The sequence below is a fragment of the Pseudochaenichthys georgianus genome, chromosome 16 (assembly GCF_902827115.2).
Source record: "Pseudochaenichthys georgianus chromosome 16, fPseGeo1.2, whole genome shotgun sequence".
In the NCBI taxonomy this organism is placed as follows: Eukaryota; Metazoa; Chordata; class Actinopteri; order Perciformes; family Channichthyidae; genus Pseudochaenichthys; species Pseudochaenichthys georgianus.
In genome coordinates, this window is record NC_047518.2 from 40,925,105 (window position 1) to 40,950,448 (window position 25,344).

Consider the following 25,344-nt stretch of genomic DNA (forward strand, 5'->3'; position numbering starts at 1 on the left):
TCATCGAGATGAACGGAGCCTTTTATCTCTCGGAAATGTGTTCGCATTAGAAAAACGTTATTCAAATGTTGCGTCTCATTGGTTTTCCCCTTTGCGGATTAACGTTATTCAAAATGACGCTTGGTAAAACTAGCCATGGGTGTTGCATTCATCTCAGCCAAAGTTATAATTTAGAAACTTTAACGATGCAACTCTTCAGTAACGGTAAGTAATGTACATTTACGATTGATTTGATATTTGCATTTCACCCTGGTTCTGGAGGCTTTCTGGTGCACTTTTAAACATGTATTTGAGAGTTATTGACTATTCAGTGTGTGTTTCTAAATTGGGGTTTTCTCTTTTGCTGTGTTTTAAAATGTTTTCACATCATGAGGGTTTTAGGTCTGTGGCAATAAGTATGGTTTTATTATCTCGTGCTTTTACATTCGTTTCTTTTTGTCCTATCGGTTTTGTCTAAATGCTCACCTGTTGGTCTTGTCGTCTTCGTCTCCGTCCACCAGCTCCTCCTTCCAGCCTTCACTGACGGCCCTCGCTCGGTGTCTCATCAGCTCCACCTCCTCCTCCATCTCTGACTCTCTGTCTCCGTCACTCGGAGCGGGCGATGGCGACGGCGTCGTAGAAACCGAGGAAGGAGGAGGAAGATACTTTGCTCTGGAATTAGTCTTTTGCACATGCCTGGTTCTCTTTAATCCATCTCGGTCTTTGGCTCTCACCAAAAGCTCCTCCAGAGGCGACGGATGACCGTTTGGATTTTCTCTCAAAGGCACATCCTCTATTTGGGAGGACAGACTGCTGGGAAGTCCGTGTCCTCCTTCGATGATGATGTGGGAATGGACGCACTCCTTTGGGTTTTCACTCGTTTATGGACGTTGTGATCGGGGAGCTCGGATTCTGACAGTGTTTGGGGGTCTGGAGAGACTCGATCAGACATGCTCCAGAACATGTCTTCATTGGGCTTCAGGGAGCCAAGCTTCAGCACCCGGTGTGAAGCAGAGGAAGAAGGGCGAGAGTTTCTCTTCAGGGTGGCGCTTGAATCGGAGAAAAACTCGCTGTTTTTCTGCCCAGGCGTCGGAGTAGAGGGGGTGTGGTGATAGCGATCGGCCTCCTCCTGCGTAACCCGGGGGATTTTAAATCTTGGAGAAACCCCAAGCCTGTTTAGGCGTCTCCACGTCTGCAGACTGGCTGGAGGAACTTCTCCTGGAGTCCTGGTTCACAGACTGGGAATCGGAGTCTCTCCTTGTTGATATGTCTCCCTCTCCTGGTAGTCTCAAAACCTCAGGCTCCCTCTTGGATATCCCTGGTTGGTTAGGAGGTTGTGAAGTACTTTCTTTGTCCATTGGGTAGTCAACATCTGGATATGAGATGACATGTGGTCCATTTGGGTTGAATCTCGATGGTTGCGTTGCAGCGATGTGATTGAAATGATCCAGATTTTGGTGCAGAGTACCAGATGGTCCTTTGCCCCGTTGTCATTGTAGATTCACTTATTCGGTCCTGGTCTTTAGTGTAGATCTGGACCTGTTCTCGTTTCACTCCCATTTCTATCCATTCATGTTCTTTGACTCTCTTTTGCCAACTAGCGACATTCTTATTTACAAGTTTATTTTTATTGTCTTTGGCGTGAGGGAGCAGAAAAGATCTGAGAGGATCATAAGACGCCTCATCGTCGTCGTCCGCCTCTTTAGACGCCAACAACCCGTTTACTGCACGCGGGATAATGAGTTTCTGAGTCAGCTCCTCCACAAAAGATTCTCGTTTTGATTTCGTAACAGATTGTTCTTCCGTCTCCGAATCCTCCGCCTTGACTTCGGTGCCAGGTGTGGCTTCCTGCAGCTGGATTTTCCAGTTTTGCCGTTGTCTTTTGCTCTCGGTCTGCCTCAGGGTCCTCAGGGTTTCCTGGCAATGAATCATAACCAATAAACAATGAGCATGTTATTCTGTTTCATATAACAATACTAAGAGCTCTTTAAATTGGTGCTAAACCAACATGCTAACATGCTAACATGCTAACAATGATGTCAACCTGTCAATGGTAAGCAGGTTGAATATTAACAATGTTTAGCCTAGCTTAGTACAGCTGAAGTTCAAGGGAATATTATTTGTCAAATACCAGGGTGTTTGACAACATTGAAATGCAGATGTGTTCATGGTGGTGGAGGGAAATTTAGAGTGGTCGCCAAAATTAGTAGGGTCCATCCTCTGGGGACCATGCACATAATTTCATGGCAATTTATCCAATAGTTGCCTACGTATTTCAGAGCAGAGCAAAGTGTTGTGCAGACATTCATTTACCAGACCAACAACACCCTTACGGCCCGTCCACACAGCGGCGTGCGTTGAAAGCTTCACCATTCACTTTGAATGGGGTGACGTCACTTTTCGCCAAACTGCATTGTGGGAAGCGGCGCGGAGCTTTGCTGGCGTGGCTCGCTGCAAAAGTTGAGCAATGTTCAACTTCTGAAGCCTCGGCAGAAGCGTCAGCCAATCGAATCATATGCCAGTTCAAGCTCTAGCCAATCAAACCGCTGCTTGTGTGTCAGGGGCGGGAGATTCATGTGATTGGTTGCTGGTCGAGTTTCAGACACGCCCGCCGAAAGCTTCAACGCACGCCGCTGTGCGGACGGGCCGTTAATACCATGATTTTAAACACATTTGTTCAGAACTGTCAGTATTTACCTTGGCCTGCTCGATGGTGGAGACCCATGATGAGCATCTCTCTGAAGTGCTGGCTACAAACAAGTAGATGTTCATAGCACTGCGAAGCTCGCCCACCTCGACCAGGACGAATGAACCTGAGAGAGGAAGAGCAGGAGGAAGGATTATGGGATCTGTAATATATATACAGAATCTAACTGTCTCTTGGAGAGGGTGACTCACAGCCGTCTTTCAGTGCGATGCAGTGCGTTCTGTCGAGGGCCAGAGGAGGGCGAACTACCTTCAGACACTCGCCCTTCTTCTGGACTTTGGTCATGAGGAGCACATCGGAGAAAAGTAGAGCCACCACCTCCAGCTGCACCAGGAAACAAGGGGAGGTTAAAAACAGTAATGACTATACTGTTTTTTATCAATATATTATAGGTCTCAGATATATACAGAGCCTGTCTCTGATTGGCTGAAACACCAAACAGATCATTGCAGCATTACCCATAATCCCCTCTGTTTCAGCCCTGTTTCAAAAGTGTTGATTCTCTGTCTGAGAGATATTTGGTTAAAAAGAACTCAATGGTGCTCTAGGAGGAGATTCAGGTGGTAAGGGGGGGGGGGGGGTTACCTTGGTTGCTGATTGGCTAATGGTTACCAAGCCAACACATCGTTATGACATCATAAAGTGGCCAAAATCTGATCAGCTCATTTTCAGACAGGTTTTTATAGAAATTGATCAAAAAGAGAGAGAATCTTTGTTCCTGAAACTTTCAGAGTCTCTTTCCACAGAGGGGACACATGTTGATGTAGAAGAGACATGGAGAAGAGGGGACACATGTTGATGTAGAAGAGACATGGAGAAGAGGGGACACATGTTGATGTAGAAGAGACATGAAGAAGAGGGGACACATGTTGATGTAGAAGAGACATGAAGAAGAGGGGACACATGTTGATGTAGAAGAGACATGAAGAAGAGGGGACACATGTTGATGTAGAAGAGACATGAAGAAGAGGGGACACATGTTGATGTAGAAGAGACATGAAGAAGAGGGGACACATGTTGATGTAGAAGAGACATGAAGAAGAGGGGACACATGTTGATGTAGAAGAGACATGAAGAAGAGGGGACACATGTTGATGTAGAAGAGACATGAAGAAGAGGGGACACATGTTGATGTAGAAGAGACATGAAGAAGAGGGGACACATGTTGATGTAGAAGAGACATGAAGAAGAGGGGACACATGTTGATGTAGAAGAGACATGAAGAAGAGGGGACACATGTTGATGTAGAAGAGACATGAAGAAGAGGGGACACATGTTGATGTAGAAGAGACATGAAGAAGAGGGGACACATGTTGATGTAGAAGAGACATGAAGAAGAGGGGACACATGTTGATGTAGAAGAGACATGAAGAAGAGGGGACACATGTTGATGTAGAAGAGACATGAAGAAGAGGGGACACATGTTGATGTAGAAGAGACATGAAGAAGAGGGGACACATGTTGATGTAGAAGAGACATGAAGAAGAGGGGACACATGTTGATGTAGAAGAGACATGAAGAAGAGGGGACACATGTTGATGTAGAAGAGACATGAAGAAGAGGGGACACATGTTGATGTAGAAGATCATGTTGATGTAGAAGAGACATGAAGAAGAGGGGACACATGTTGATGTAGAAGAGACATGAAGAAGAGGGGACACATGTTGATGTAGAAGAGACATGGAGAAGAGGGGACACATGTTGATGTAGAAGAGACCTGAAGAAGAGGGGACACATGTTGATGTAGAAGAGACATGAAGAAGAGGGGACACATGTTGATGTAGAAGAGACATGGAGAAGAGGGGACACATGTTGATGTAGAAGAGACATGAAGAAGAGGGGACACATGTTGATGTAGAAGAGACATGAAGAAGAGGGGACACATGTTGATGTAGAAGAGACATGAAGAAGAGGGGACACATGTTGATGTAGAAGAGACATGAAGAAGAGGGGACACATGTTGATGTAGAAGAGACATGAAGAAGAGGGGACACATGTTGATGTAGAAGAGACATGAAGAAGAGGGGACACATGTTGATGTAGAAGAGACATGAGGAAGAGGGGACACATGTTGATGTAGAAGAGACATGAAGAAGAGGGGACACATGTTGATGTAGAAGAGACATGAAGAAGAGGGGACACATGTTGATGTAGAAGAGACATGAAGAAGAGGGGACACATGTTGATGTGGAAGAGACATGAAGAAGAGGGGACACATGTTGATGTAGAAGAGACATGGAGAAGAGGGGACACATGTTGATGTAGAAGAGACCTGAAGAAGAGGGGACACATGTTGATGTAGAAGAGACATGAAGAAGAGGGGACACATGTTGATGTAGAAGAGACATGAGAAGAGGGGACACATGTTGATGTAGAAGAGACCTGAAGAAGAGGGGACACATGTTGATGTAGAGGAGACATGGAGAAGAGGGGACACATGTTGATGTGGAAGAGACATGAAGAAGAGGGGACACATGTTGATGTAGAAGAGACATGAAGAAGAGGGGACACATGTTGATGTGGAAGAGACATGAAGAAGAGGGGACACATGTTGATGTAGAAGAGACATGAAGAAGAGGGGACACATGTTGATGTAGAAGAGACATGAGAAGAGGGGACACATGTTGATGTAGAAGAGACATGAAGAAGAGGGGACACATGTTGATGTAGAAGAGACATGAAGAAGAGGGGACACATGTTGATGTAGAAGAGACATGAAGAAGAGGGGACACATGTTGATGTGGAAGAGACATGAAGAAGAGGGGACACATGTTGATGTAGAAGAGACATGGAGAAGAGGGGACACATGTTGATGTAGAAGAGACCTGAAGAAGAGGGGACACATGTTGATGTAGAAGAGACATGAAGAAGAGGGGACACATGTTGATGTAGAAGAGACATGGAGAAGAGGGGACACATGTTGATGTGGAAGAGACCTGAAGAAGAGGGGACACATGTTGATGTAGAGGAGACATGGAGAAGAGGGGACACATGTTGATGTAGAAGAGACATGAAGAAGAGGGGACACATGTTGATGTAGAAGAGACATGAAGAAGAGGGGACACATGTTGATGTGGAAGAGACCTGAAGAAGAGGGGACACATGTTGATGTAGAAGAGACATGAAGAAGAGGGGACACATGTTGATGTAGAAGAGACATGAGAAGAGGGGACACATGTTGATGTAGAAGAGACATGAAGAAGAGGGGACACATGTTGATGTAGAAGAGACATGAAGAAGAGGGGACACATGTTGATGTAGAAGAGACATGAAGAAGAGGGGACACATGTTGATGTGGAAGAGACATGAAGAAGAGGGGACACATGTTGATGTAGAAGAGACATGGAGAAGAGGGGACACATGTTGATGTAGAAGAGACCTGAAGAAGAGGGGACACATGTTGATGTAGAAGAGACATGAAGAAGAGGGGACACATGTTGATGTAGAAGAGACATGGAGAAGAGGGGACACATGTTGATGTGGAAGAGACCTGAAGAAGAGGGGACACATGTTGATGTAGAGGAGACATGGAGAAGAGGGGACACATGTTGATGTGGAAGAGACATGAAGAAGAGGGGACACATGTTGATGTAGAAGAGACATGAGAAGAGGGGACACATGTTGATGTAGAAGAGACATGGAGAAGAGGGGACACATGTTGATGTAGAGGAGACATGGAGAAGAGGGGACACATGTTGATGTGGAAGAGACATGAAGAAGAGGGGACACATGTTGATGTAGAAGAGACATGGAGAAGAGGGGACACATGTTGATGTAGAAGAGACATGGAGAAGAGGGGACACATGTTGATGTGGAAGAGACCTGAAGAAGAGGGGACACATGTTGATGTAGAGGAGACATGGAGAAGAGGGGACACATGTTGATGTGGAAGAGACATGAAGAAGAGGGGACACATGTTGATGTGGAAGAGACATGAAGAAGTGGATTTTGCACAATAGGTGACCTGTAAGAGATGGATTTTAATGGTCAGTAACTGAGCGCTCACCTTGTTGTCTCGTCTCCCCCGAATCTTCAGGTTGTCCTCCAGCAGCAGCTTACGGACCGCCTGAGGACTGACGCCTCTGATGGGGCACGTGAGGTCAAACTGGCAGAACTTTTGGACATGCTGCGAGTAGAAAAGCATGTTTGAGGTGTAATAGGAATACATACCGTTCAGTTTGGTCCAGGAAGGGGAAACGGTGAAATGTTACCTTGTCCACGTCTTCATTGATTCCCTCCACCTCGTAGCCCTCCACCCGCTGAGCGGAGATGCTGAGAGCGAGTTCCTCGTCTTTCCGCTTCAGGTAGTCATTGATGCTCTCCAAGAAAGTGTTCACACCGGATAACTGTGGAGGAGCATGGGAAGATGGAGATGTAATCTTGCAGAAAGGAATGTTTGTGCTAATTCAAGAGGGAATATATAATATAGAAAAGGCTTAACCTCAAACTTTACCCAGGCTAAGTGGATATGACACTCATTTCAGATATAGATGACATCTCAGTGTTTCCCACAGAATTGTATTCTATTTGTGGGGGCACCGCACGAAAAAAGAAAAGCCAAAGGCCCCTTAACCTATTCGGGTGGCCCACGCATCCATCAAATAAGATAATACATGCGAGTTAATGGCTACTGTAGACAACGTTCTTGTTGCCCTGTGTTGCGTTAATGAGTGAGACACCGGAGTTGAGGATCTGTGGGGTTTATTCTCCCAAAAATATAATTTAGGCATTTAGCAGACGCCTCATTCCAAAGCGACTTACAATGACCTGAGGGACATTCTCCCTGGAGTAACCGAGGGCTAAGGGCCTTACTCAAGGGCAAGTGGTGTTCCAGGCAGGATTTGAACTCGCAACCTTCCGATCATCAGCCCACCTCACTATCCATTAGACCACCACCAACAAAATATTCTTTTTTTATTCTTTCACAAATAAATCAATGTATGGGAAACACTGCATCTGTGACAAGTGGTTTCACTTCTGAGCCACAACGTAGGCTTCTTGTACTATGCCTTTTAAAAGCTAGTACAAGTTCTGGAGGCATTGATATTTGGAAATTCTGATATTAAAGGAGCCCCGGTTTCAAAAGGGAAGATAAGCCTTTTTCTTTAGCCTCGTCATATTTGGAACATGTCTTTAGAAAATGTCACTGCTGTAAGGACACTTGGAGCAGGTTATGTAATGATTATCTTGAAGTGAGAAGCATTGCTCGTCAGTAGGAGTTTTGCTGCTTAGCATAACAAAAGAAATGTTGCTGAATTGAACAGCGTTGATATTTTAAAAGTTCATATTTTACTTAGGGAATATATTTAGAATATATTTTACCTTAAGCTAACTTTACCGAGGCTAATTCATTATGAATGGTTACATGATTGTATAAAAGAAATACATAACTTAAAGATATCGAGGACACTGAGAGAAGGAGGTGCTTTTATATCTGAGTGCATAAGGGGTACAATGAACATTTACACTTTAACATACAAGATCAGTTTTTTTATTCCAGCTATTCCCCTCCGTATTCACAAAGTGATCAATATAACAACAAGATATACGTTGATATTGAGAGAGAAAGAAGAGGCATTGACCTACGACAGCTACATACTGCTTTAAATGAAAGATATCCTTTGAAATGACTAACTCTCATGGGAGGGATGATCAGGTGGGGTTTCTCACCATGCCTCTGAGTGTGTGCTGCACATGAGGGTCCTGCGTGTTCTTCAGCACGGCTTTGAGCAGCAGAGGATACTTGGTGATCCTCTGGTGGGGTTTGGCCTGCATGTCCCCGAGACGCATCCGCTCACACTTGGGGTGAGTCTCCACCCACTGCAGGAAGCACAGGAACAGGCCTGAGGTCAGTGACTGATTGCAACTTGTTTAATTATAAAGACTGTGCACTTGGCAGGTCTTCATTGAAGGGGTTCGTTCACCCGACACTAGTGTACTTTCAGGCTCATATTAATAAACCGTGCACCACTAACATCGCTCCGCTTCTTGACTCGCACGTTAAAACCGTCCAAACATTCGCCGATTTATTTACTTCTTCCATCAAATTAAACAAATGATCAGTGTAACGTACTACAGTGTAAATACTGTACCGATTTCCCGTTCTGTGTTGAAGACCATTTCAATAACAGCTGATCCTCTAATCAGAATATTTAACCAACTACAAATTCATAAATCGAAAGAATATATTAAGACCTAAATTAATTAGAACATTGTCATTAGTAATCAACACAAAAAATGGCTCTAACATCTTCAGTAACCGAAATACTCAGAGAAGTTTGGTTTGAAGTACTTCCTAATTCAAAATAAGTAAGTTTCTAATTACTTAATAATATCTTTGCTGTGTGGTCTGTGGATTCATCCGACGATACACAGCATTATTTTCTTTTAACATCTGCAGTATGTTGTCGTTTATTTCAATATATTTGATCAGTTGTAGACAAAAGCCTTTTCTCATCCGTAGGACCGTGGTGAAAGACTAACATCTGAAAGCTTCGAAAGATAAAACCATGTCTATCAACCCTAACCCACTAAAGGGGGCCGAGTGAGATGTTTTTGTTTTGTTCGATTTGGATGAGCGGACCCTTTTTAACGCCCACCACGTTTCCTGCTAAAATGTCTCTTTTACTGTTAAACTCAAATATGTCCCCTCCCACTCGGGTTCACACGTGTGGTCGTATGACATAAGTGAAACAGCAAGTGTTAAATAAACACATGAATACAGTAAAGGCCGTGTTTCCAGGGGTTGTTTATCTTCGCACTTCATATATATATACCCTTTGTTCATAGTCGTTTTTAGTAGTAGTGGTATTTTAGAGTGTATTCTGATTTATTCTGTACATTGTTATTGTGCCCTATATATATTTATATCGTTAATATGTATATTATTTCCTGTTTAGGTTTATTTTCACATGTTATTCATGTGCAATGCCTTGTGTACATGCTGCCGTAACTAAACAATTTCCCAATTTGGCATCAATTAAGTCTTATTGTCTGATCTTATACTTCAGTAACTATTCCTATACATGTCCTGTGCTCAGTGGTGTGAGCAAGAAACCATGTAAGGCTTTGTTCAATGTAAATACTGCTTTATTTTTATTGACTATAGTGTTCTTAAAATAGTTCTCTGTCTGTGTTTTTAAATTTTTGTTTTACTTTTAAGTATGCACCACGACACCACGTCAAATTCCTCGTACGTGTCAACCTACCTGGTGATAAACCTGCTTCTGAATAAGTCTGATCAATCATTTGGAGAAAAATGTTGGTGTGAAAAGTGTTTGCGCCCACCACGTTATGCAACAATTCAAACGACACAGCGTCACCTTTAATAACACAGCTGTTAGTCATTGCATGGAATCTCAATCGTGTTGCAATCACTGTTAATAATGAGGTTTGTGTGGGAGAGAATGTGTGTGAGAGAATGTGTGTGTGTGTGTGTGTGTGTGTGTGTGTGTGTGTGTGTGTGTGTGTGTGTGTGTGTGTGTGTGTGTGATGCTCAGTCTGTAAGGACTCGGCCTAGCACCCTCAATGAGTTTGATCATGAAAGTAATTGTTGTGAATAGAAAGTGTTAAGGCTGGTAGATGACAATGTATGTTTTCATTGTTTCTTTGAGTTCATCTTGTTTGCATAATAAATAACAAGATCATTTAAAAAAGGGACTCGGCCTGGGAACCAAAGGGTCGCCGGTTCTCATCCCGATTGGACCAAAAGTAATAAGAAGTGTGGACTGGAAGCTGGAGAGGTGCCAGTTGAGCAAGGCACCGAACCGCCACCTTTCCGGTCCTGCGTGTGGTTCCGTTTGTGCACGTTTATCCTCTGTACTGTACATCAAGCCTGTGTGTGTACATGTGTAAACACAACAGAGTGATAAGAGTCATTTGGGGACTAATACAGTATGTCTTCTTCTCACCTGGACGAAGGTGTGGAAGTGTGGGTTGCTCTCCATCTGCCTGCGTGTGAACTCCAGGTTGTTCTCCTCCTCCCAACAGTAGTGCTGATAGGAGAAGAAGCGCTCAGGGAACTGGAGACAAACAAAAAGAGGATTATTAATTGGTAATGTGAGAAAACCACCATTACATATATTTACTAACCTACTTACTTTCTTTCTTACTTACTTTCTTTCTTACTAACTAACTTACTTTCTTACTAACTAACTTACTTACTAACTAACTTACTTACTTTCTTACTTACACAAATACCTGTACTTTCTACTTCTTACATGTTGAACTCAAATACCTGTACTTTCTACTTCTTACATGTTGAACTCAAATACCTGTACTTTCTACTTCTTACATGTTGAACTCAAATACCTGTACTTTCTACTTCTTACATGTTGAACTCAAATACCTGTACTTTCTACTTCTTACATGTTGAACTCAAATACCTGTACTTTCTACTTCTTACATGTTGAACTCAAATACCTGTACTTTCTACTTCTCACATGTTGAACTCAAATACCTGTACTTTCTACTTCTCACATGTTGAACTCAAATACCTGTACTTTCTACTTCTTACATGTTGAACTCAAATACCTGTACTTTCTACTTCTCACATGTTGAACTCAAATACCTGTACTTTCTACTTCTTACATGTTGAACTCAAATACCTGTACTTTCTACTTCTTACATGTTGAACTCAAATACCTGTACTTTCTACTTCTTACATGTTGAACTCAAATACCTGTACTTTCTACTTCTTACATGTTGAACTCAAATACCTGTACTTTCTACTTCTCACATGTTGAACACAAATACCTGTACTTTCTACTTCTTACATGTTGAACTCAAATACCTGTACTTTCTACTTCTTACATGTTGAACTCAAATACCTGTACTTTCTACTTCTTACATGTTGAACTCAAATACCTGTACTTTCTACTTCTTACATGTTGAACACAAATACCTGTACTTTCTACTTCTTACATGTTGAACTCAAATACCTGTACTTTCTACTTCTCACATGTTGAACTCAAATACCTGTACTTTCTACTTCTTACATGTTGAACACAAATACCTGTACTTTCTACTTCTTACATGTTGAACACAAATACCTGTACTTTCTACTTCTTACATGTTGAACTCAAATACCTGTACTTTCTACTTCTTACATGTTGAACTCAAATACCTGTACTTTCTACTTCTTACATGTTGAACTCAAATACCTGTACTTTCTACTTCTTACATGTTGAACTCAAATACCTGTACTTTCTACTTCTTACATGTTGAACACAAATACCTGTACTTTCTACTTCTTACATGTTGAACTCAAATACCTGTACTTTCTACTTCTTACATGTTGAACTCAAATACCTGTACTTTCTACTTCTTACATGTTGAACTCAAATACCTGTACTTTCTACTTCTCTCATTTCCCAAACAGCTGGTTCCTTTAGTCTGAATGTGTGTTTGGTGCGTGATCATTATTCTTTAGAGTCATTGCGTGCCTATTGATTTGAACACGATCCGTGTATCCATCACTTCCTGGTCTTCTCTAAAGAAGAGGGACCAATGGAAACGTTGTCATGTTGCCGTTGTTCAGCATGGAAACATTCATTAGCTAACAATGACATTATTGTTCTATTAATATAAAGGGAGGTCAGGTACTCTTTAAAACAGCTGCTAGTTATGGGTACTTTTTACTGAAGTACACTTCAAAGCCTCTTTACTTTGACTTGAGTAAAGAAGTTTAGTCAGTACTTCTACTTTCACCAGAGTATTTTTAAACACGAGTATCTGTACTTCTACTTGAGTAAAGGATGTGTGTACGAAACACACCAGTAAATAAAGTAGGCTACATGAGTACATTCTGCCAGGCTGAAACACACCTCAGTCTGAATGTGTTGCTGATGATCAGGCAGACGGTTCCTACCTGCAGGCAGCCGGCCTCTAACACCAGGGGGTCGAAGGGCTTCCCTGTCCTCCGGACCTCCTGCAGCATCGGGTAAATCACTTCCTGCCACAACAGCTGGTGAGCGGAGAGGACGGAGCAGAGGTTTGAGAAGAGCAGCGTGGGGGTCACCTGTCAAGGTTCAAGGCTTATATTGTCATTTGTGCAAAGCTACAGTGGAGAAATGACAATGGAAATCTTAGGTCACAGGCATAAAATAGTGCAAGTAAATACAATATAATAGAAATAGTGCAGAATAGGCTATATGCAAGTCACAGGAGGAGGTCAGGGTTAACGTTTCATCACTCAAATAGTTTTTATATGGCCCAATATCACAAATTACACTTTTGTCTCAGGGGGTTTTACAGCTTACAACACCCTCTGTCCTTAGATGTTAAGATAAGATGGAGCTTTACAGATTAATACAATTAAAGATCAAATCAAAATGATAAAATAAGAAATTAATGAAAATGTTCCCAGCAGACAAGGAAAAACGCACAAGAAACACCAACATAATGTTAGAAACCCAGTGGAAGGCAACAGAGGAGAAAAACCATTTTTTTAAACTCAGCTGTTTTGAGATTTGTTCCGTCTTCTCAATGGAAATCTAATGTTGAGCTACTTTTTCCACTTGTGTGTTTAATTCTGTGTCAGCTACAGCGGATGTCCTGTTGTGCCAGTTAATGTATGTCAATGGCATGCAGATGAGGGGAAACAGGTGCTGGTGGAATAAGTGCCTGTACTTAAGTAAAAGTTGAAATACTAGTCTAAAAGTACTCCATTAGGCCTACAAGTATAAGTCCTGTATTTATATTGTCACCATAGTTAAAGTAGAATGGTCTCAAAGTATTATATTATTGTAGATTATTATATTTTTCTGCTTTTATCACCATGTAGAGCCCGTTGTGATGAAACTAATTGTGGATACTGTGTAAACCAGATTAGTAGTTCTGCACCATAACAAATCATCACACTAGTATTCGACAGGGAAGAAGTATTAAATGTGAATTTTAAAGACTTGTTGTGGAGTAAATCTGTCTCTGAAATAGAAAGGAGGAGAAATAAATAGCAGCTTTAAATTGAGGAACTTGAGAAGATTAAAATGGCACTTATAGTACTTGTGTTACATTTCTTAGCTCATATTTAACCAGTATCTTATACAAGCACAAGCACAGTGCATTGAACACATCAGTGGATGTTTCTTTACTTCAATGTTAAAAACGCAGAAAAAGCCCAGAAATCTAGGTGTTGTCACATAAGAACAATTACAAAGTCTGCCTAATGAAAGCTTTAGCGCAAGTTCAATAAGGAAGACCTAACACGAGTCACTTCACGTCACTCTATTGCTCCCTTCCCCCTCATTAAATACGGGGGCGTCACCCCTCAGCAGCCAATAGCTGCACATGCTAAATTCCTTAAATGCCTGCTCTTCCTCCCTGTCAGTTGTCATCGCCTCCCGTCTCCTCCAGGACAAAGCTAAACCTTCCTTCTTCAGACCGGTCCCACCTACTCATCACCACCACCAGTGTCTTGACCCCGGGGATTTCATCGGAGCGGTTCTTTCCCTCCTGAATGATTATCCTGCAAACCGGGGCCTAATCGCCAACACCATTACATTCTCCTGTTGTATTACCATGGCAATCATTTCATTCATATGACGTGTAACAATAAATATGTAATTCTTACATCACGTCTCTCCGGTTTGAACTATCACTTTGAGCATATACGGCATCAACCACCTCTTGAAAGAACCCATGAATGCATCTTCAACTCCTCCATAACCCCACACTGCATCACTGAACACAGACCAGTGTAGATAATAAGCATGCTCTGCAGACTGACCTCAGGGAGGAATCCATGCTGCTGCAGGTTGAAAAGAGCTGCGATCACCACCTGTGAGAAATGCGCACAGCTGAGTTAAACAGGGGGCGGAGCTCTGCATGAACACAACAGCTGTTAAAATGGCTGCGGGTAGAGAACGGGACATTACATCCGTGATGATGATGAGCTTGTTGATGTAGGTGAGCTCAGTGTGGACAAACTCCCACAGCGCCTCCTGCTGGTGTCTCTGCATCTTAGACATGGTCTGATATTAGAACAACGAGGAAGGAGAGAGAGGAGGGAAAGGAGAACATACTTAACGATGATGAGGAGGATGTTTGGAGAAGCATTTCAATTGTGTTTTCTATTGTCCACACATTAAACAGTCAATCATTTCCCACTACCCTAGTTTGTCTGCAATAGATTTAAATGTTATAACAAGTCATACAAATGTAATTTAAAAAGGTACTTTATAGAGTATTTACAGCAGCAGCGGCAGAATGGTTTATGTGGGATATAATGCCTATAATCATGGTGAAGAATGTCCCCCAGTGCATATTAAATAAAAGTGTAGCACTTGAAAATGTTTGGCTTATTTAAAGCTAATGCACTTGCAGGAATCTTCATCTCCTGAATGTGTTGATTACTCTGTAAATAGTGTTGGATAAAAGCTTAATCTAAATGAAATACAATGTAACAGTCTGGCTGATTTATGTGTCTAGCTTTGCAAACCGACTGAGCTAGTGCTAACCACACTATGAATCAACAGCTCTTAGCGGACCAACTCCTTGTTGGTGTTTGCCTTTTCTTTGGATGTGTTGACAGTAAGGGAAACACAGTTAAGTTAAGGGTGCTTACTGAGTGAGAGTGCACTATATCAGTCCAGTTTTTCTCCAGCGTGCTTCCCTGACTTTCCTCCTTCCATCTCCACTTCAGATTCACCGGCACAGCGAAGGCCCCGAGAGCCTGCTTCAACCCGTCCAGCTGACCCTTCTCCTGAGGTCAGAAAACACCGGGAGCAGGAAGCATTGGTGTTAGGAAAATATCACTCGTCACCGGCTTGAGCTTCAGCCTCAGGATCCATGTATCTGTGATCCTCTCAAGGATGGAAGGAGTCACGACACACAGAGCATCAACTAGTTCCTGAGCAGTGTCCTTCATGCTGATATGCAAGAGAGGGAGTCACACAGTCACAAGATGGAGGAATAGAAAGCAGTATTCAATGTTTACTTCAGATTAGCTCCACGTCAGAAATGAGCATGCTTGTCATATGTCTATCTCCATAGAGGCTGAAGCATCATGTTCATCACATAGCTATCATATGCCTCAAACAGTCCTGATGCTCTTCTAGGTCATCAAGCATCCTGTCATGTTCACAGCTACAGTTGGGATACCTTTGTTATCATGTACTCTCATGTTGGAAGAGGACATTCAGTATTCTCCCAACAATTGGAGAAAAAGTAAGGGGGAGAAATGGAAAACTTTTCATAAAGAATCAGTGTACCGTACTTTTCGGACTATAAGCCGCGACTTTTTCCCCCCATTTTTTTTGTACAGCTAACGGCCACTAGGGAACCTCCTAAATCTATGGATTTAGGAGGTCAAATTAACCACCTTTAACTCTATGGGCTCTATGACCGGTCCACGCCCGCCACCTTTAAGAGGCGGGCTCCAGCAGGAAAAGCTGGAGGCCGGAAAAGCTGGAGGCCGGAAAAGAGTGAGACAGGTAGCGCGCCAAAGTAAAAGTGGAACCGAGAGACGGAACGAGAGCAAGACAGACGGACAATTTAGCTGCTGCGGCTTATATGCAGGTGCGCTTTATAGTCCGAAAAGTACGGTAAATGCTTGCAGTCAGTCAGACATAACGTGCCAACAGAGGGAACACGCTGCTGTGTTTCCCGTTGTTTGAATGGGCAGACTCGGCTAAAGCAAGTCTGCATCTGTTTTCTGAGCGTGTCAGCATGCAGGGTGATGAGCAGCAGACAATACGTTACCTCGGGGTTCTTCTCCGACACTCCCTGGTTGAACACTTTACTCAGCGTTGCTCGGGGTTTGGCTCCTGCAGAAGTTCCTTTACTCACTGTGGTAAAGTCCGTCACCACCTTCTGCTTGGTCCGCCGCTAAAGAGGGAGATATGAGACCACGTTTATGCTTTCATGTGAAAGGACCAGAGGATTAAACACAGTACATTACATTACATGGTGCTTGTTAGACGCTTTTATCCAAAGCGACTGACATACTCAGTACTGTGGGCAATCCCCACAGCAGCCATTTGAAGTGTCTCAGGGACACAACGACATGCTGACTGCAGTGGGACTCGAACACGCTATCCTCTGATTCGAAGTCCAATACAAAGAGCATACCAATACACTTTCAATAGTGTGCATGAGACAATGCAACTCTCACTGTTACTGAAAAAAAGACAGAATTCCTTTGAATTTCCTAGTTTTTTAACACTTTATACTGAAAGTAAAAATATTCAATTTGTAAGTCAAAAGTCCTGCATTGGAAATTCCTCTTAAAAATCTCCTTAAAGATAAACAAGTAAAAGCACTTGTTTGCATTAATGTGTATCAGTATTTGTGTTTTAGTTGTGTGTATTACTTGTGTTTATTCAACACAGTCTCACGGCATTTCGTGTTATAGTCACGAAATTAATCTATTGATTCGTGCTCACCAACACGACTTTGCCCTTTTTTTCGTGTCACACAGAACGATTTTAACAGCAATGTAAATAATAACAAATTAGAAGGAAAAACTGATACAAAAAAATACAGATTTCAGTTTTCTGACACAGAACGATTTTAGAAGCAAAGTATTTCTATTGGTAGTGTGTTTCGTGCCTGCACCAAATAATAACAAATTAGAAGGAAAAAAAGATGACAAAAAATACAGATGTCAGTATTCTGAGGCTCTGAGCCATTTCTTTTCCTCGCGGACGGCAAAAAAACTCCGACATTATACAATTTAAAATAAAAGGGATAGGGTTAGGCTTAGGGTAAGATATTGAGTAAGACAATGTGTTTATGAGCCACACAGCTTCCGGTATTCCAAGACCCGACCGGACAAAAAGACGTGGTGCAGGCACGAAACATACTACAAATAGAAATACATTGCTTTTAAAATCGTTCTGTGTGACACAGAAATCGTGTTGGTGAACACGAATCAATAGATTAAATACATTTTGTGACTATAACACGAAATGCCGTGAGACTGGGTTGGTTTATTAGACTTTGATGCCTGTAACTGAGTGCTGAAACCTGACAAAAATACTCACACTACTTATATCAGATATTAGAAACTGCAACTACTTTGCACACTCCTATAATGTATAACGTGTCTTATGTTTATATATGAATCTGAAATGGGTTCTCACCAATAATGAGTATTTTTACTTTGGGTCAAGTATATTTTTAATGACAATACTTTTTGGTAAGTAAGATTTTGAATGCTGGACTTTTACTTGTAACAGAGTATTTAAACAAATGAGTATTGCAAGTTAAATATTATGTACTTCTTTCACCACTGCGTCCATGACATTTCTTGTTTCTGCACCATCTAGTTGTTATATCATTATAAATTATTCAACTTAACAACAAAGCAGCGACGAGCCAAACCTCAAACTTTGAATGAATTAACAGATCTGATTACTTCCTCCACCAAGTGTCACCCTGCTGATACAGGAAGTGGCCTCCACCCTCACATTTCAATTCAATTCAAATGTATTTATATAGCCCAATATCACAAATCACATTCGTCTCAGATGGCTTCACAAATCAACAAACATGAATGATAGGGGTGTAACGGTACACGTACCGAAATTATTCGGTACGGGCCCTTCGGTTCGGTACACGTGTGTACCGAACGAATATAACGTTAAACGTAAAAAATTGAGAACGTGAACAACTTCTTGGAAGTAATCTCAGGTGCTGCGTCGCAGCATTCAGAGTAATTTGCTCCCATAATAGCCGCGTTCACACTGCGGTACTTTTCCCACAAAGGTTCATGCGAACTTAGTTCATGATCGCGTTCACACCAAAAAGAGCCGGTACTAAAAGTAGTTCATGCGAACCTTTTTACCCCCTCGAAAGTCCCTGCTAGAGAGCAGGGACTTTCGAGTGGCTCTTTTGGGAGAAAAGAGCTATATTTCTGATTGGCTGGGCGGATTGCAAACCACGCCCCGTAAAACTCCCAAAAAGTTTTGTGAAGCCGCCATTTTATTATACTCGCATTAGCATTATTAGCATTAGCATTAGCCCAGCGCAGAAACGCAGAGAGACTAACTTATGGCAACACAAAAGAAAACATGGGAGCGGTGGAGATGAGGAGGTGTCGGCGTTCTGGCGATTTACTCGGAAGGCTTCAGTAGAAGCTGCTGCGACTCCCAGCAGCTTCTACTGAAGCCTTCCCCAACTCCGGGGACTTCCGGCCGGGGACTTTGGGCGGCAGTATACGCCGTGAAGTGGTTTGCAGCCTGCCAGTAAACCCTAAGCAGAAGAAGAAGAAAGCCGCGTTCACACTGCGGTACTTTTCCCACAAAAGGTTCATGCGAACTTAGTTCATGATCGCGTTCACACCAAAAAGAGCCGGTACTAAAAGTAGTTTATGCGAACCTTTTTACCCCCTCGAAAGTCCCTGCTAGAAAGCAGGGACTTTCGAGCGGCTCTTTTTTGAGAAAAGATCTATATTCCTGATTGGCTGGGCGGATTGCAAACCACGCCCCGTAAAACTCCCAAAAAGTTTTGTGAAGCCGCCATTTTATTATCCTCGCATTAGCAGCATTAGCATTAGCATTAGCCCAGCGCAGAACGCAGAGAGACTAACTTATGGCAACACAAAATAAAACATGGGAGCGGTGGAGATGAGGAGGTGTCGGCGTTCTGGCGATTTACTCGGGAGTCCCAGCAGCTTCTACTGAAGCCAGTCCCCAACTCCGGGGACTTCCGGCCGGGGACTTTGGGAGGCAGTATACGCCGTGAAGTGGGTTGCGGCCTGCCAGTAAACCCAAAGCAGAAGAAGAAGAAGTGACGTCAGCGGCTTCATTTGCCTAATCCACCCCCAGGGACTTTTTCTGGTGTGAACGCGATCTGTACTTAGTTCATGCGAACTAAAGAGTTCGCATGAACCTTTGTGGGAAAAGTACCGCAGTGTGAACGCGGCTATAGTGTTCAACGCATAGAGCGAGCAAGTCAATTCATTGGACGAGCTGGTCAGAGGGATGCGTTCAAATGTAGTCAGTGATTTGAGGAACTGTCGAAATGGCGAACGCAGATAAAGTTGAGCTCGAAAATCCTCCAGCATCATTGAAGTCTCCGGTTTGGGAACATTTTGGCTTCGCAGTTACGTTCAAGGATGACGGACAAAGACAGGTGGACCGAACCAAAGCTGTTTGTCGGCATTGTTCAACTAACATTGGTTACGCGGCTGGCAATACATCAAGCTTGCACACTCATTTGAAAAGGCATCACCCGAACGTGAATATCACCAAAAGACTGAAGTGCAAACCCAACTCCCGCTAGCATTTAAGCCTCCACCACTCGCAAAAACTTCAGACCGAGCCAAAGCTATTACAAACGGCAAATATCCTTATGTTGCCATGTTAGCAAAGCGCTACCTGGCTGTATCTGCTACCTCTGTCCCTAGCGAGAGGGTGTTCTCCACAGCAGGAGACATTGCTAGTGCCAGCAGATCTGCCCTTTCGACAAGCAATGTGGACAAGTTCATCTTTCTTTAAACAACATGAAAATACAATGACAAGCAAGTCCTAATGTCAAACTGGCTGCTTAGGTGCTAGTACAGTACATTTAAATACAGATTATTTCAGTTCATCGAAAAACTGCACCTTAATGTTTATTTTATTATATTTTATATTTATTTGAGTGAATATTCATAGTTTAATAATAATTAAAAACCCAAAACTAATAGTTTATGTTTTGTGAGTACAGTAAAGTTCAAATACAGATTATTTCAGTTCATCGAAATGCTGCACCTTAATGTTTATTTTATTATATTTTGCATTTATTTGAGTGAATACATTATTCACAGTTTAATAATAATGAAAAAAAAAGATGTTATGTTTTGTGATAATTTTTTCTGCTGTACCGAAAACGTACCGAACCGTGACCTAAAAACCGAGGTACGTACCGAACCGAAATGTTTGTGAACCGTTACACCCCTAATGAATGATGATGTAAAAACAACCAACATATCTGAGAATATGGTAAAATGACAAGATACTGTCGTAGCAGCTTTAAAATCAGCTGTGGTCTAGAGAGAATAATCAGTAAGGTAACAAACGTACAGCAACACAATATTCGTATTAAAAGCAATAAGGATATTTTATACTTTCAAGTATGACGTCTCCTCCAGAGAGCACGTACTGTTCTGAGTGAAACAGGCTCTCTTAGGAGGACATCAAAGCTTAGCTCCATTAAACAACATTTGGTTAGGCCAGCTGAGACCCCCTGGCACCGTGTGCAAGACTCACGCCCTACACAGAGCAACAGGGATACAGATAACACCCGATCCTAACTCATCCTTCCTGTAGGGCAGGGGCTCAAACTCAATTTCATCGCGGCCACATTAGCATTATGGTTGCACTCAAAGGGCCGGTTGTAACTTTCAATCTCAATCTTTATTTATTTATATTGCACATTTAAAACCACCTCAGTTGACCAAAGTGCTGCACAGGGAACACATATAAAATAACACAATGGGAGTAAAATAATAAAACGATGATAAAAAGCACAATAACTAGAAACATATAGAAACACATACAAATATCAAAATGTTATGTTCAACTAGTATTAAAAGCCAGTGCAAAAACTTTAAGACTATATATAATATATATACATAAATATTTAATATATATAAAATAATGTATTATATTACATTATTGCCTCTGCATTGGATTATTATGGGATAGGGTAATAACTTCATAATTAACTACATCTGAAAGCAGAAGTCTAGGGCAAATAATGGCAAATCTCTTCAGTGTGCACTTCATAGAATGAGATGCATTGTGGGACATGTAGTTTATGTGCAATGTGCTTCTGTAAAGCGGCATTCAACCATGTAATAAACATATGATATTCTTTGCAAGCTCTTGCGGGCCACATAAAATGAAGTCGAGGGCCGGATTTGGCCCCCGGGCCTTGAGTTTGACACCCCTGCTGTAGGGTCATAAAACCCCCTTGCAAAAACATCCGTTGACCACTCGCACACATCGAAGGTCACTCCAGGGATTTGACCTAATCAGTCAAACCGTTGACATGATATTCTCAGAATACAGCAGTTTACGTTTCCTTAGGTTGACACTGCATTAAGCTTTAGTCATCATTTCCATCACAATACCAATGAATGGGTACATAACACAAATACAATAACTACAATTCTGTAACAGGAAGGATCCATGAGGATGTTTAAAAGGGACTTTAAAACCAGTCCTAAGTGTCCGTGTGCTAAAGAGGAAAGTCTTCACTTGCCTGATATCCGGTTGTGTTGAACTTGTGTTTGTTTGCTGACCCCCTGCGGTTAACCTCTGCTGTGATCACATCAACATCTGGATCTCTGCTGTCTGCCTCCCTCTGTCTCTCCCCGTCCACAGCGTCTCTCCACGGCCCCGGGGCGTCCTCCATCAGAGCCTCATTTCCTCCACCGTTGTTTACATACGGTGCCTTTGAGGAAAGGCTGAGGACAAACACAGGGTTACTCATTGCCAGGAAACGGTGTGTGTGAGGGCAGAGGACAATAAACGAGACAAAGCTTTACAAGAGTGGAGGACGTACTGAGAGACATTGTGTGCTTTGTTGTCTTTTTAAAAAGGTGCACTCAGAATTTCTATTCAGGGCGAACTCTGTGTGTGGTCAATGTATTGCAACAAAGAGAAGCTGAATCATGATAGGATTAGTTGAGGCCTTTTTGGCTTCTGACCCCTTAAGATCAAGCATGTTTAGGTATGTCTGCTTGTCACCTGTTCCACGTGTCTACTGGGTGTAAACAGCTCAAACAAAGATCGTTTTGAGGTGATTTGATGTTGATCTTTGTAGAGAATAGCATGTCAAAATGTATATCCTAAGCTACTTTGCAAAACCACAATATTAGCTTTTAAATACATAAAACTGAAGAAGACAATACACACAAAACAAGTAATGATACAACAAACACCACATCATTCGTTACTACACAAGTGTTCTTAAAAAGAAAACTGCTTCCACTCGAGATTGAATGAATGACGTTTGAGTAAGTACTGACTAAACTTCTTTACTCAAGTGAAAGTAAAGAGGCTTTGAAGTGTACTTCAGTAAAAAGTACCCATAACTACCAGCTGCTTTAAAGAGTACCTGACCTCCATTTATATTAACAGAACAATAATGTCATTGTTAGCTAATGAATGTTTCCATGCTGAACACCGGCAACATGACAACGTTTCCATTGGTCGCTCTTTTTAGAGAAGACCAGGAAGTGATGGATACACGGATCGTGATCCAACCAATAGGCACGCAGTGACTCTAAAGAATAATGATCACGCACCAAACACACATTCAGACTAAAGGAACCAGCTGTTTGGAAAATGAGAGAAGTAGAAAGTACAGGTATTTGGGTTCAACATGTGAGAAGTAGAAAGTACAGGTATTTGAGTTCAACATGAGAGAAGTAGAAAGTACAGGTATTTGAGTTCAACATGTGAGAAGTAGAAAGTACAGGTATTTGGGTTCAACATGTGAGAAGTAGAAAGTACAGGTATTTGAGTTCAACATGAGAGAAGTAGAAAGTACAGGTATTTGAGTTCAACATGTGAGAAGTAGAAAGTACAGGTATTTGAGTTCAACATGTGAGAAGTAGAAAGTACAGGTATTTGAGTTCAACATGTGAGAAGTAGAAAGTACAGGTATTTGGGTTCAACATTTAAGAAGTAGAAAGTACAGGTATTTGTGTTCAACATGTAAGAAGTAGAAAGTACAGGTATTTGAGTTCAACATGTGAGAAGTAGAAAGTACAGGTATTTGAGTTCAACATGTAAGAAGTAGAAAGTACAGGTATTTGAGTTCAACATGTAAGAAGTAGAAAGTACAGGTATTTGAGTTCAACATGTAAGAAGTAGAAAGTACAGGTATTTGTGTTCAACATGTAAGAAGTAGAAAGTACAGGTATTTGTGTTCAACATGTAAGACGTAGAAAGTACAGGTATTTGAGTTCAACATGTGAGAAGTAGAAAGTACAGGTATTTGAGTTCAACATGTGAGAAGTAGAAAGTACAGGTATTTGGGTTCAACATGTAAGACGTAGAAAGTACAGGTATTTGGGTTCAACATGTAAGAAGTAGAAAGTACAGGTATTTGAGTTCAACATGTGAGAAGTAGAAACTGTACGTATTTTACTTAAATAAACTATTTTTGACCTTCATCAGTCAAGTCAATACGTTAATGAATGTCAGTACTTCACATAGACCACTATAAATATGCAGTAAATAAAGGTAATTTCATTAGTCAGGTAACCAGGAACTAAAAAAAGAAACTGCTGTAAATATTGTGTAAAATTGTATTCTCCATATATTTCTACTCCACTAGATTTGAGGAAAACACTGTATTTTGTACTCATTTCTTCTTTAACATAAAATAACATGATACGCTTTTTCGACATGTGGCAGTATTGCTCTACTATCTACCCACTAACTCTTGGTAATTTGCTCATTTTGCACTAGTATTTTATTCTACAATAACTTACTCAACTCAACTTTGACAAACTAGAGAATTATAATAATATATAACAACACAAATAGAACTTTTACTTAAGTAACACTTTCAATTCAGAGCTTTCACTACCACAATATTTTCATTTCCCATGAGTAAAGGAAGTACTTCACACACCACTGGATACGCAGTAAATACAGGTCAGGTAACCAGGCAGTAAAGCAGCAGACAGTGTAGCGACAGGGACACCAGAAGTCTCACACACTTCAGCTCCAGTTACACAGTAATGCGGGTTTGAGTGTTACACCAGGACTCATCTGACAGTAGTTCCCACTAATCCCACCGCATCATTACAATCTGAAGTATTTCCTGCTGCAGAGTTGAGTAACTTGACTTACTCCGAAGAATGCGTCTCAATTCTCTGGAAGCTACTTCAGATATTTAACCATTTGCTCATAAGAGAAGAGACATTTATATCCACTGCTGTTGCTAAACGCAAAGCAGGAGTGTTATTAAAGTGGAGTGTGTGTCCACTGCTGGAACTGGTGTTCACGATCATATCCATGTTAGAAGAATGGAAGCAAACACAGCGAGGATAACTTCTGTTCTACATCAAACACGAGAGCTTTTCTCACAGTGTCATCCCTGTTTGCAATCACTGTCTGTTTCCCACAGTAACACACTCAAGATGAGGAGATTATATAGCAATTGCAGCACTTTAAACCATTTAAAGACTGATTAAGGGTCAGTAAAAACCGGCCTCCTGGTAGCTTTATAGCCTCAGTAAAACAACAACAAATGGATCACATGATAGGATTACCTGAAGTGAACATTACACACTCACATCTCAAAACCACCAGCAATTGTTCTTTAATTAAACAAATGATAGACTGTACCTGGGCTTGGTTGGATCCATTTTGTTTCACACAGTCATCTTTGGTTTCTATTGGCGTTCTCCTCTCCGTGTGATCGGTTCCTCCCTCTCGTTTCCTTTCACCTGCACCATGCCCTCTGCAACTGGCCCGACGGGAACAACCTGATCCTGCAGCCGACAAATCAGCGCTCAGGGCCGGTTAAGGTGTCGCAGTTAGTGAGGAGGAGGAGGAGGAGGAGGAGGTGCCCGGCTTTGTTGCAATATGATTATTGTGGCACGTCAATCAGACTGATTGATAGCCCTGGGCAAATGTTAGGAAACAGTTTCAAGCAGGTTGAGGCGCGTGGCGCAGTGGGTTGTGCGCTGGTGTTCGGATCAGGGGAGC

At 41.9% G+C, this 25,344-nt stretch overlaps 1 protein-coding gene across 1 annotated transcript; it reads right to left on the reverse strand.

Annotated features, from left to right (window-relative positions):
* Positions 1-1,120: 1,120 nt before the first annotated feature.
* On the reverse strand, positions 1,121-25,152 carry plekhg6 (pleckstrin homology domain containing, family G (with RhoGef domain) member 6). The gene is made up of 14 exons (XM_034103431.2): positions 24,982-25,152; positions 21,878-22,082; positions 16,388-16,513; positions 15,252-15,389; positions 14,563-14,658; positions 14,415-14,465; positions 12,555-12,704; positions 10,597-10,707; positions 8,357-8,506; positions 6,898-7,032; positions 6,693-6,812; positions 2,878-3,010; positions 2,677-2,792; positions 1,121-1,896 (listed from the first exon to the last, which is right to left on the reverse strand). The coding sequence occupies exons 1-14, from the start codon at positions 24,999-25,001 to the stop codon at positions 1,345-1,347; spliced, it is 2,103 nt and encodes a 700-aa protein (XP_033959322.2). The 5' UTR covers positions 25,002-25,152; the 3' UTR covers positions 1,121-1,344.
* Between the last annotated feature and the right edge of the window lie 192 nt (positions 25,153-25,344).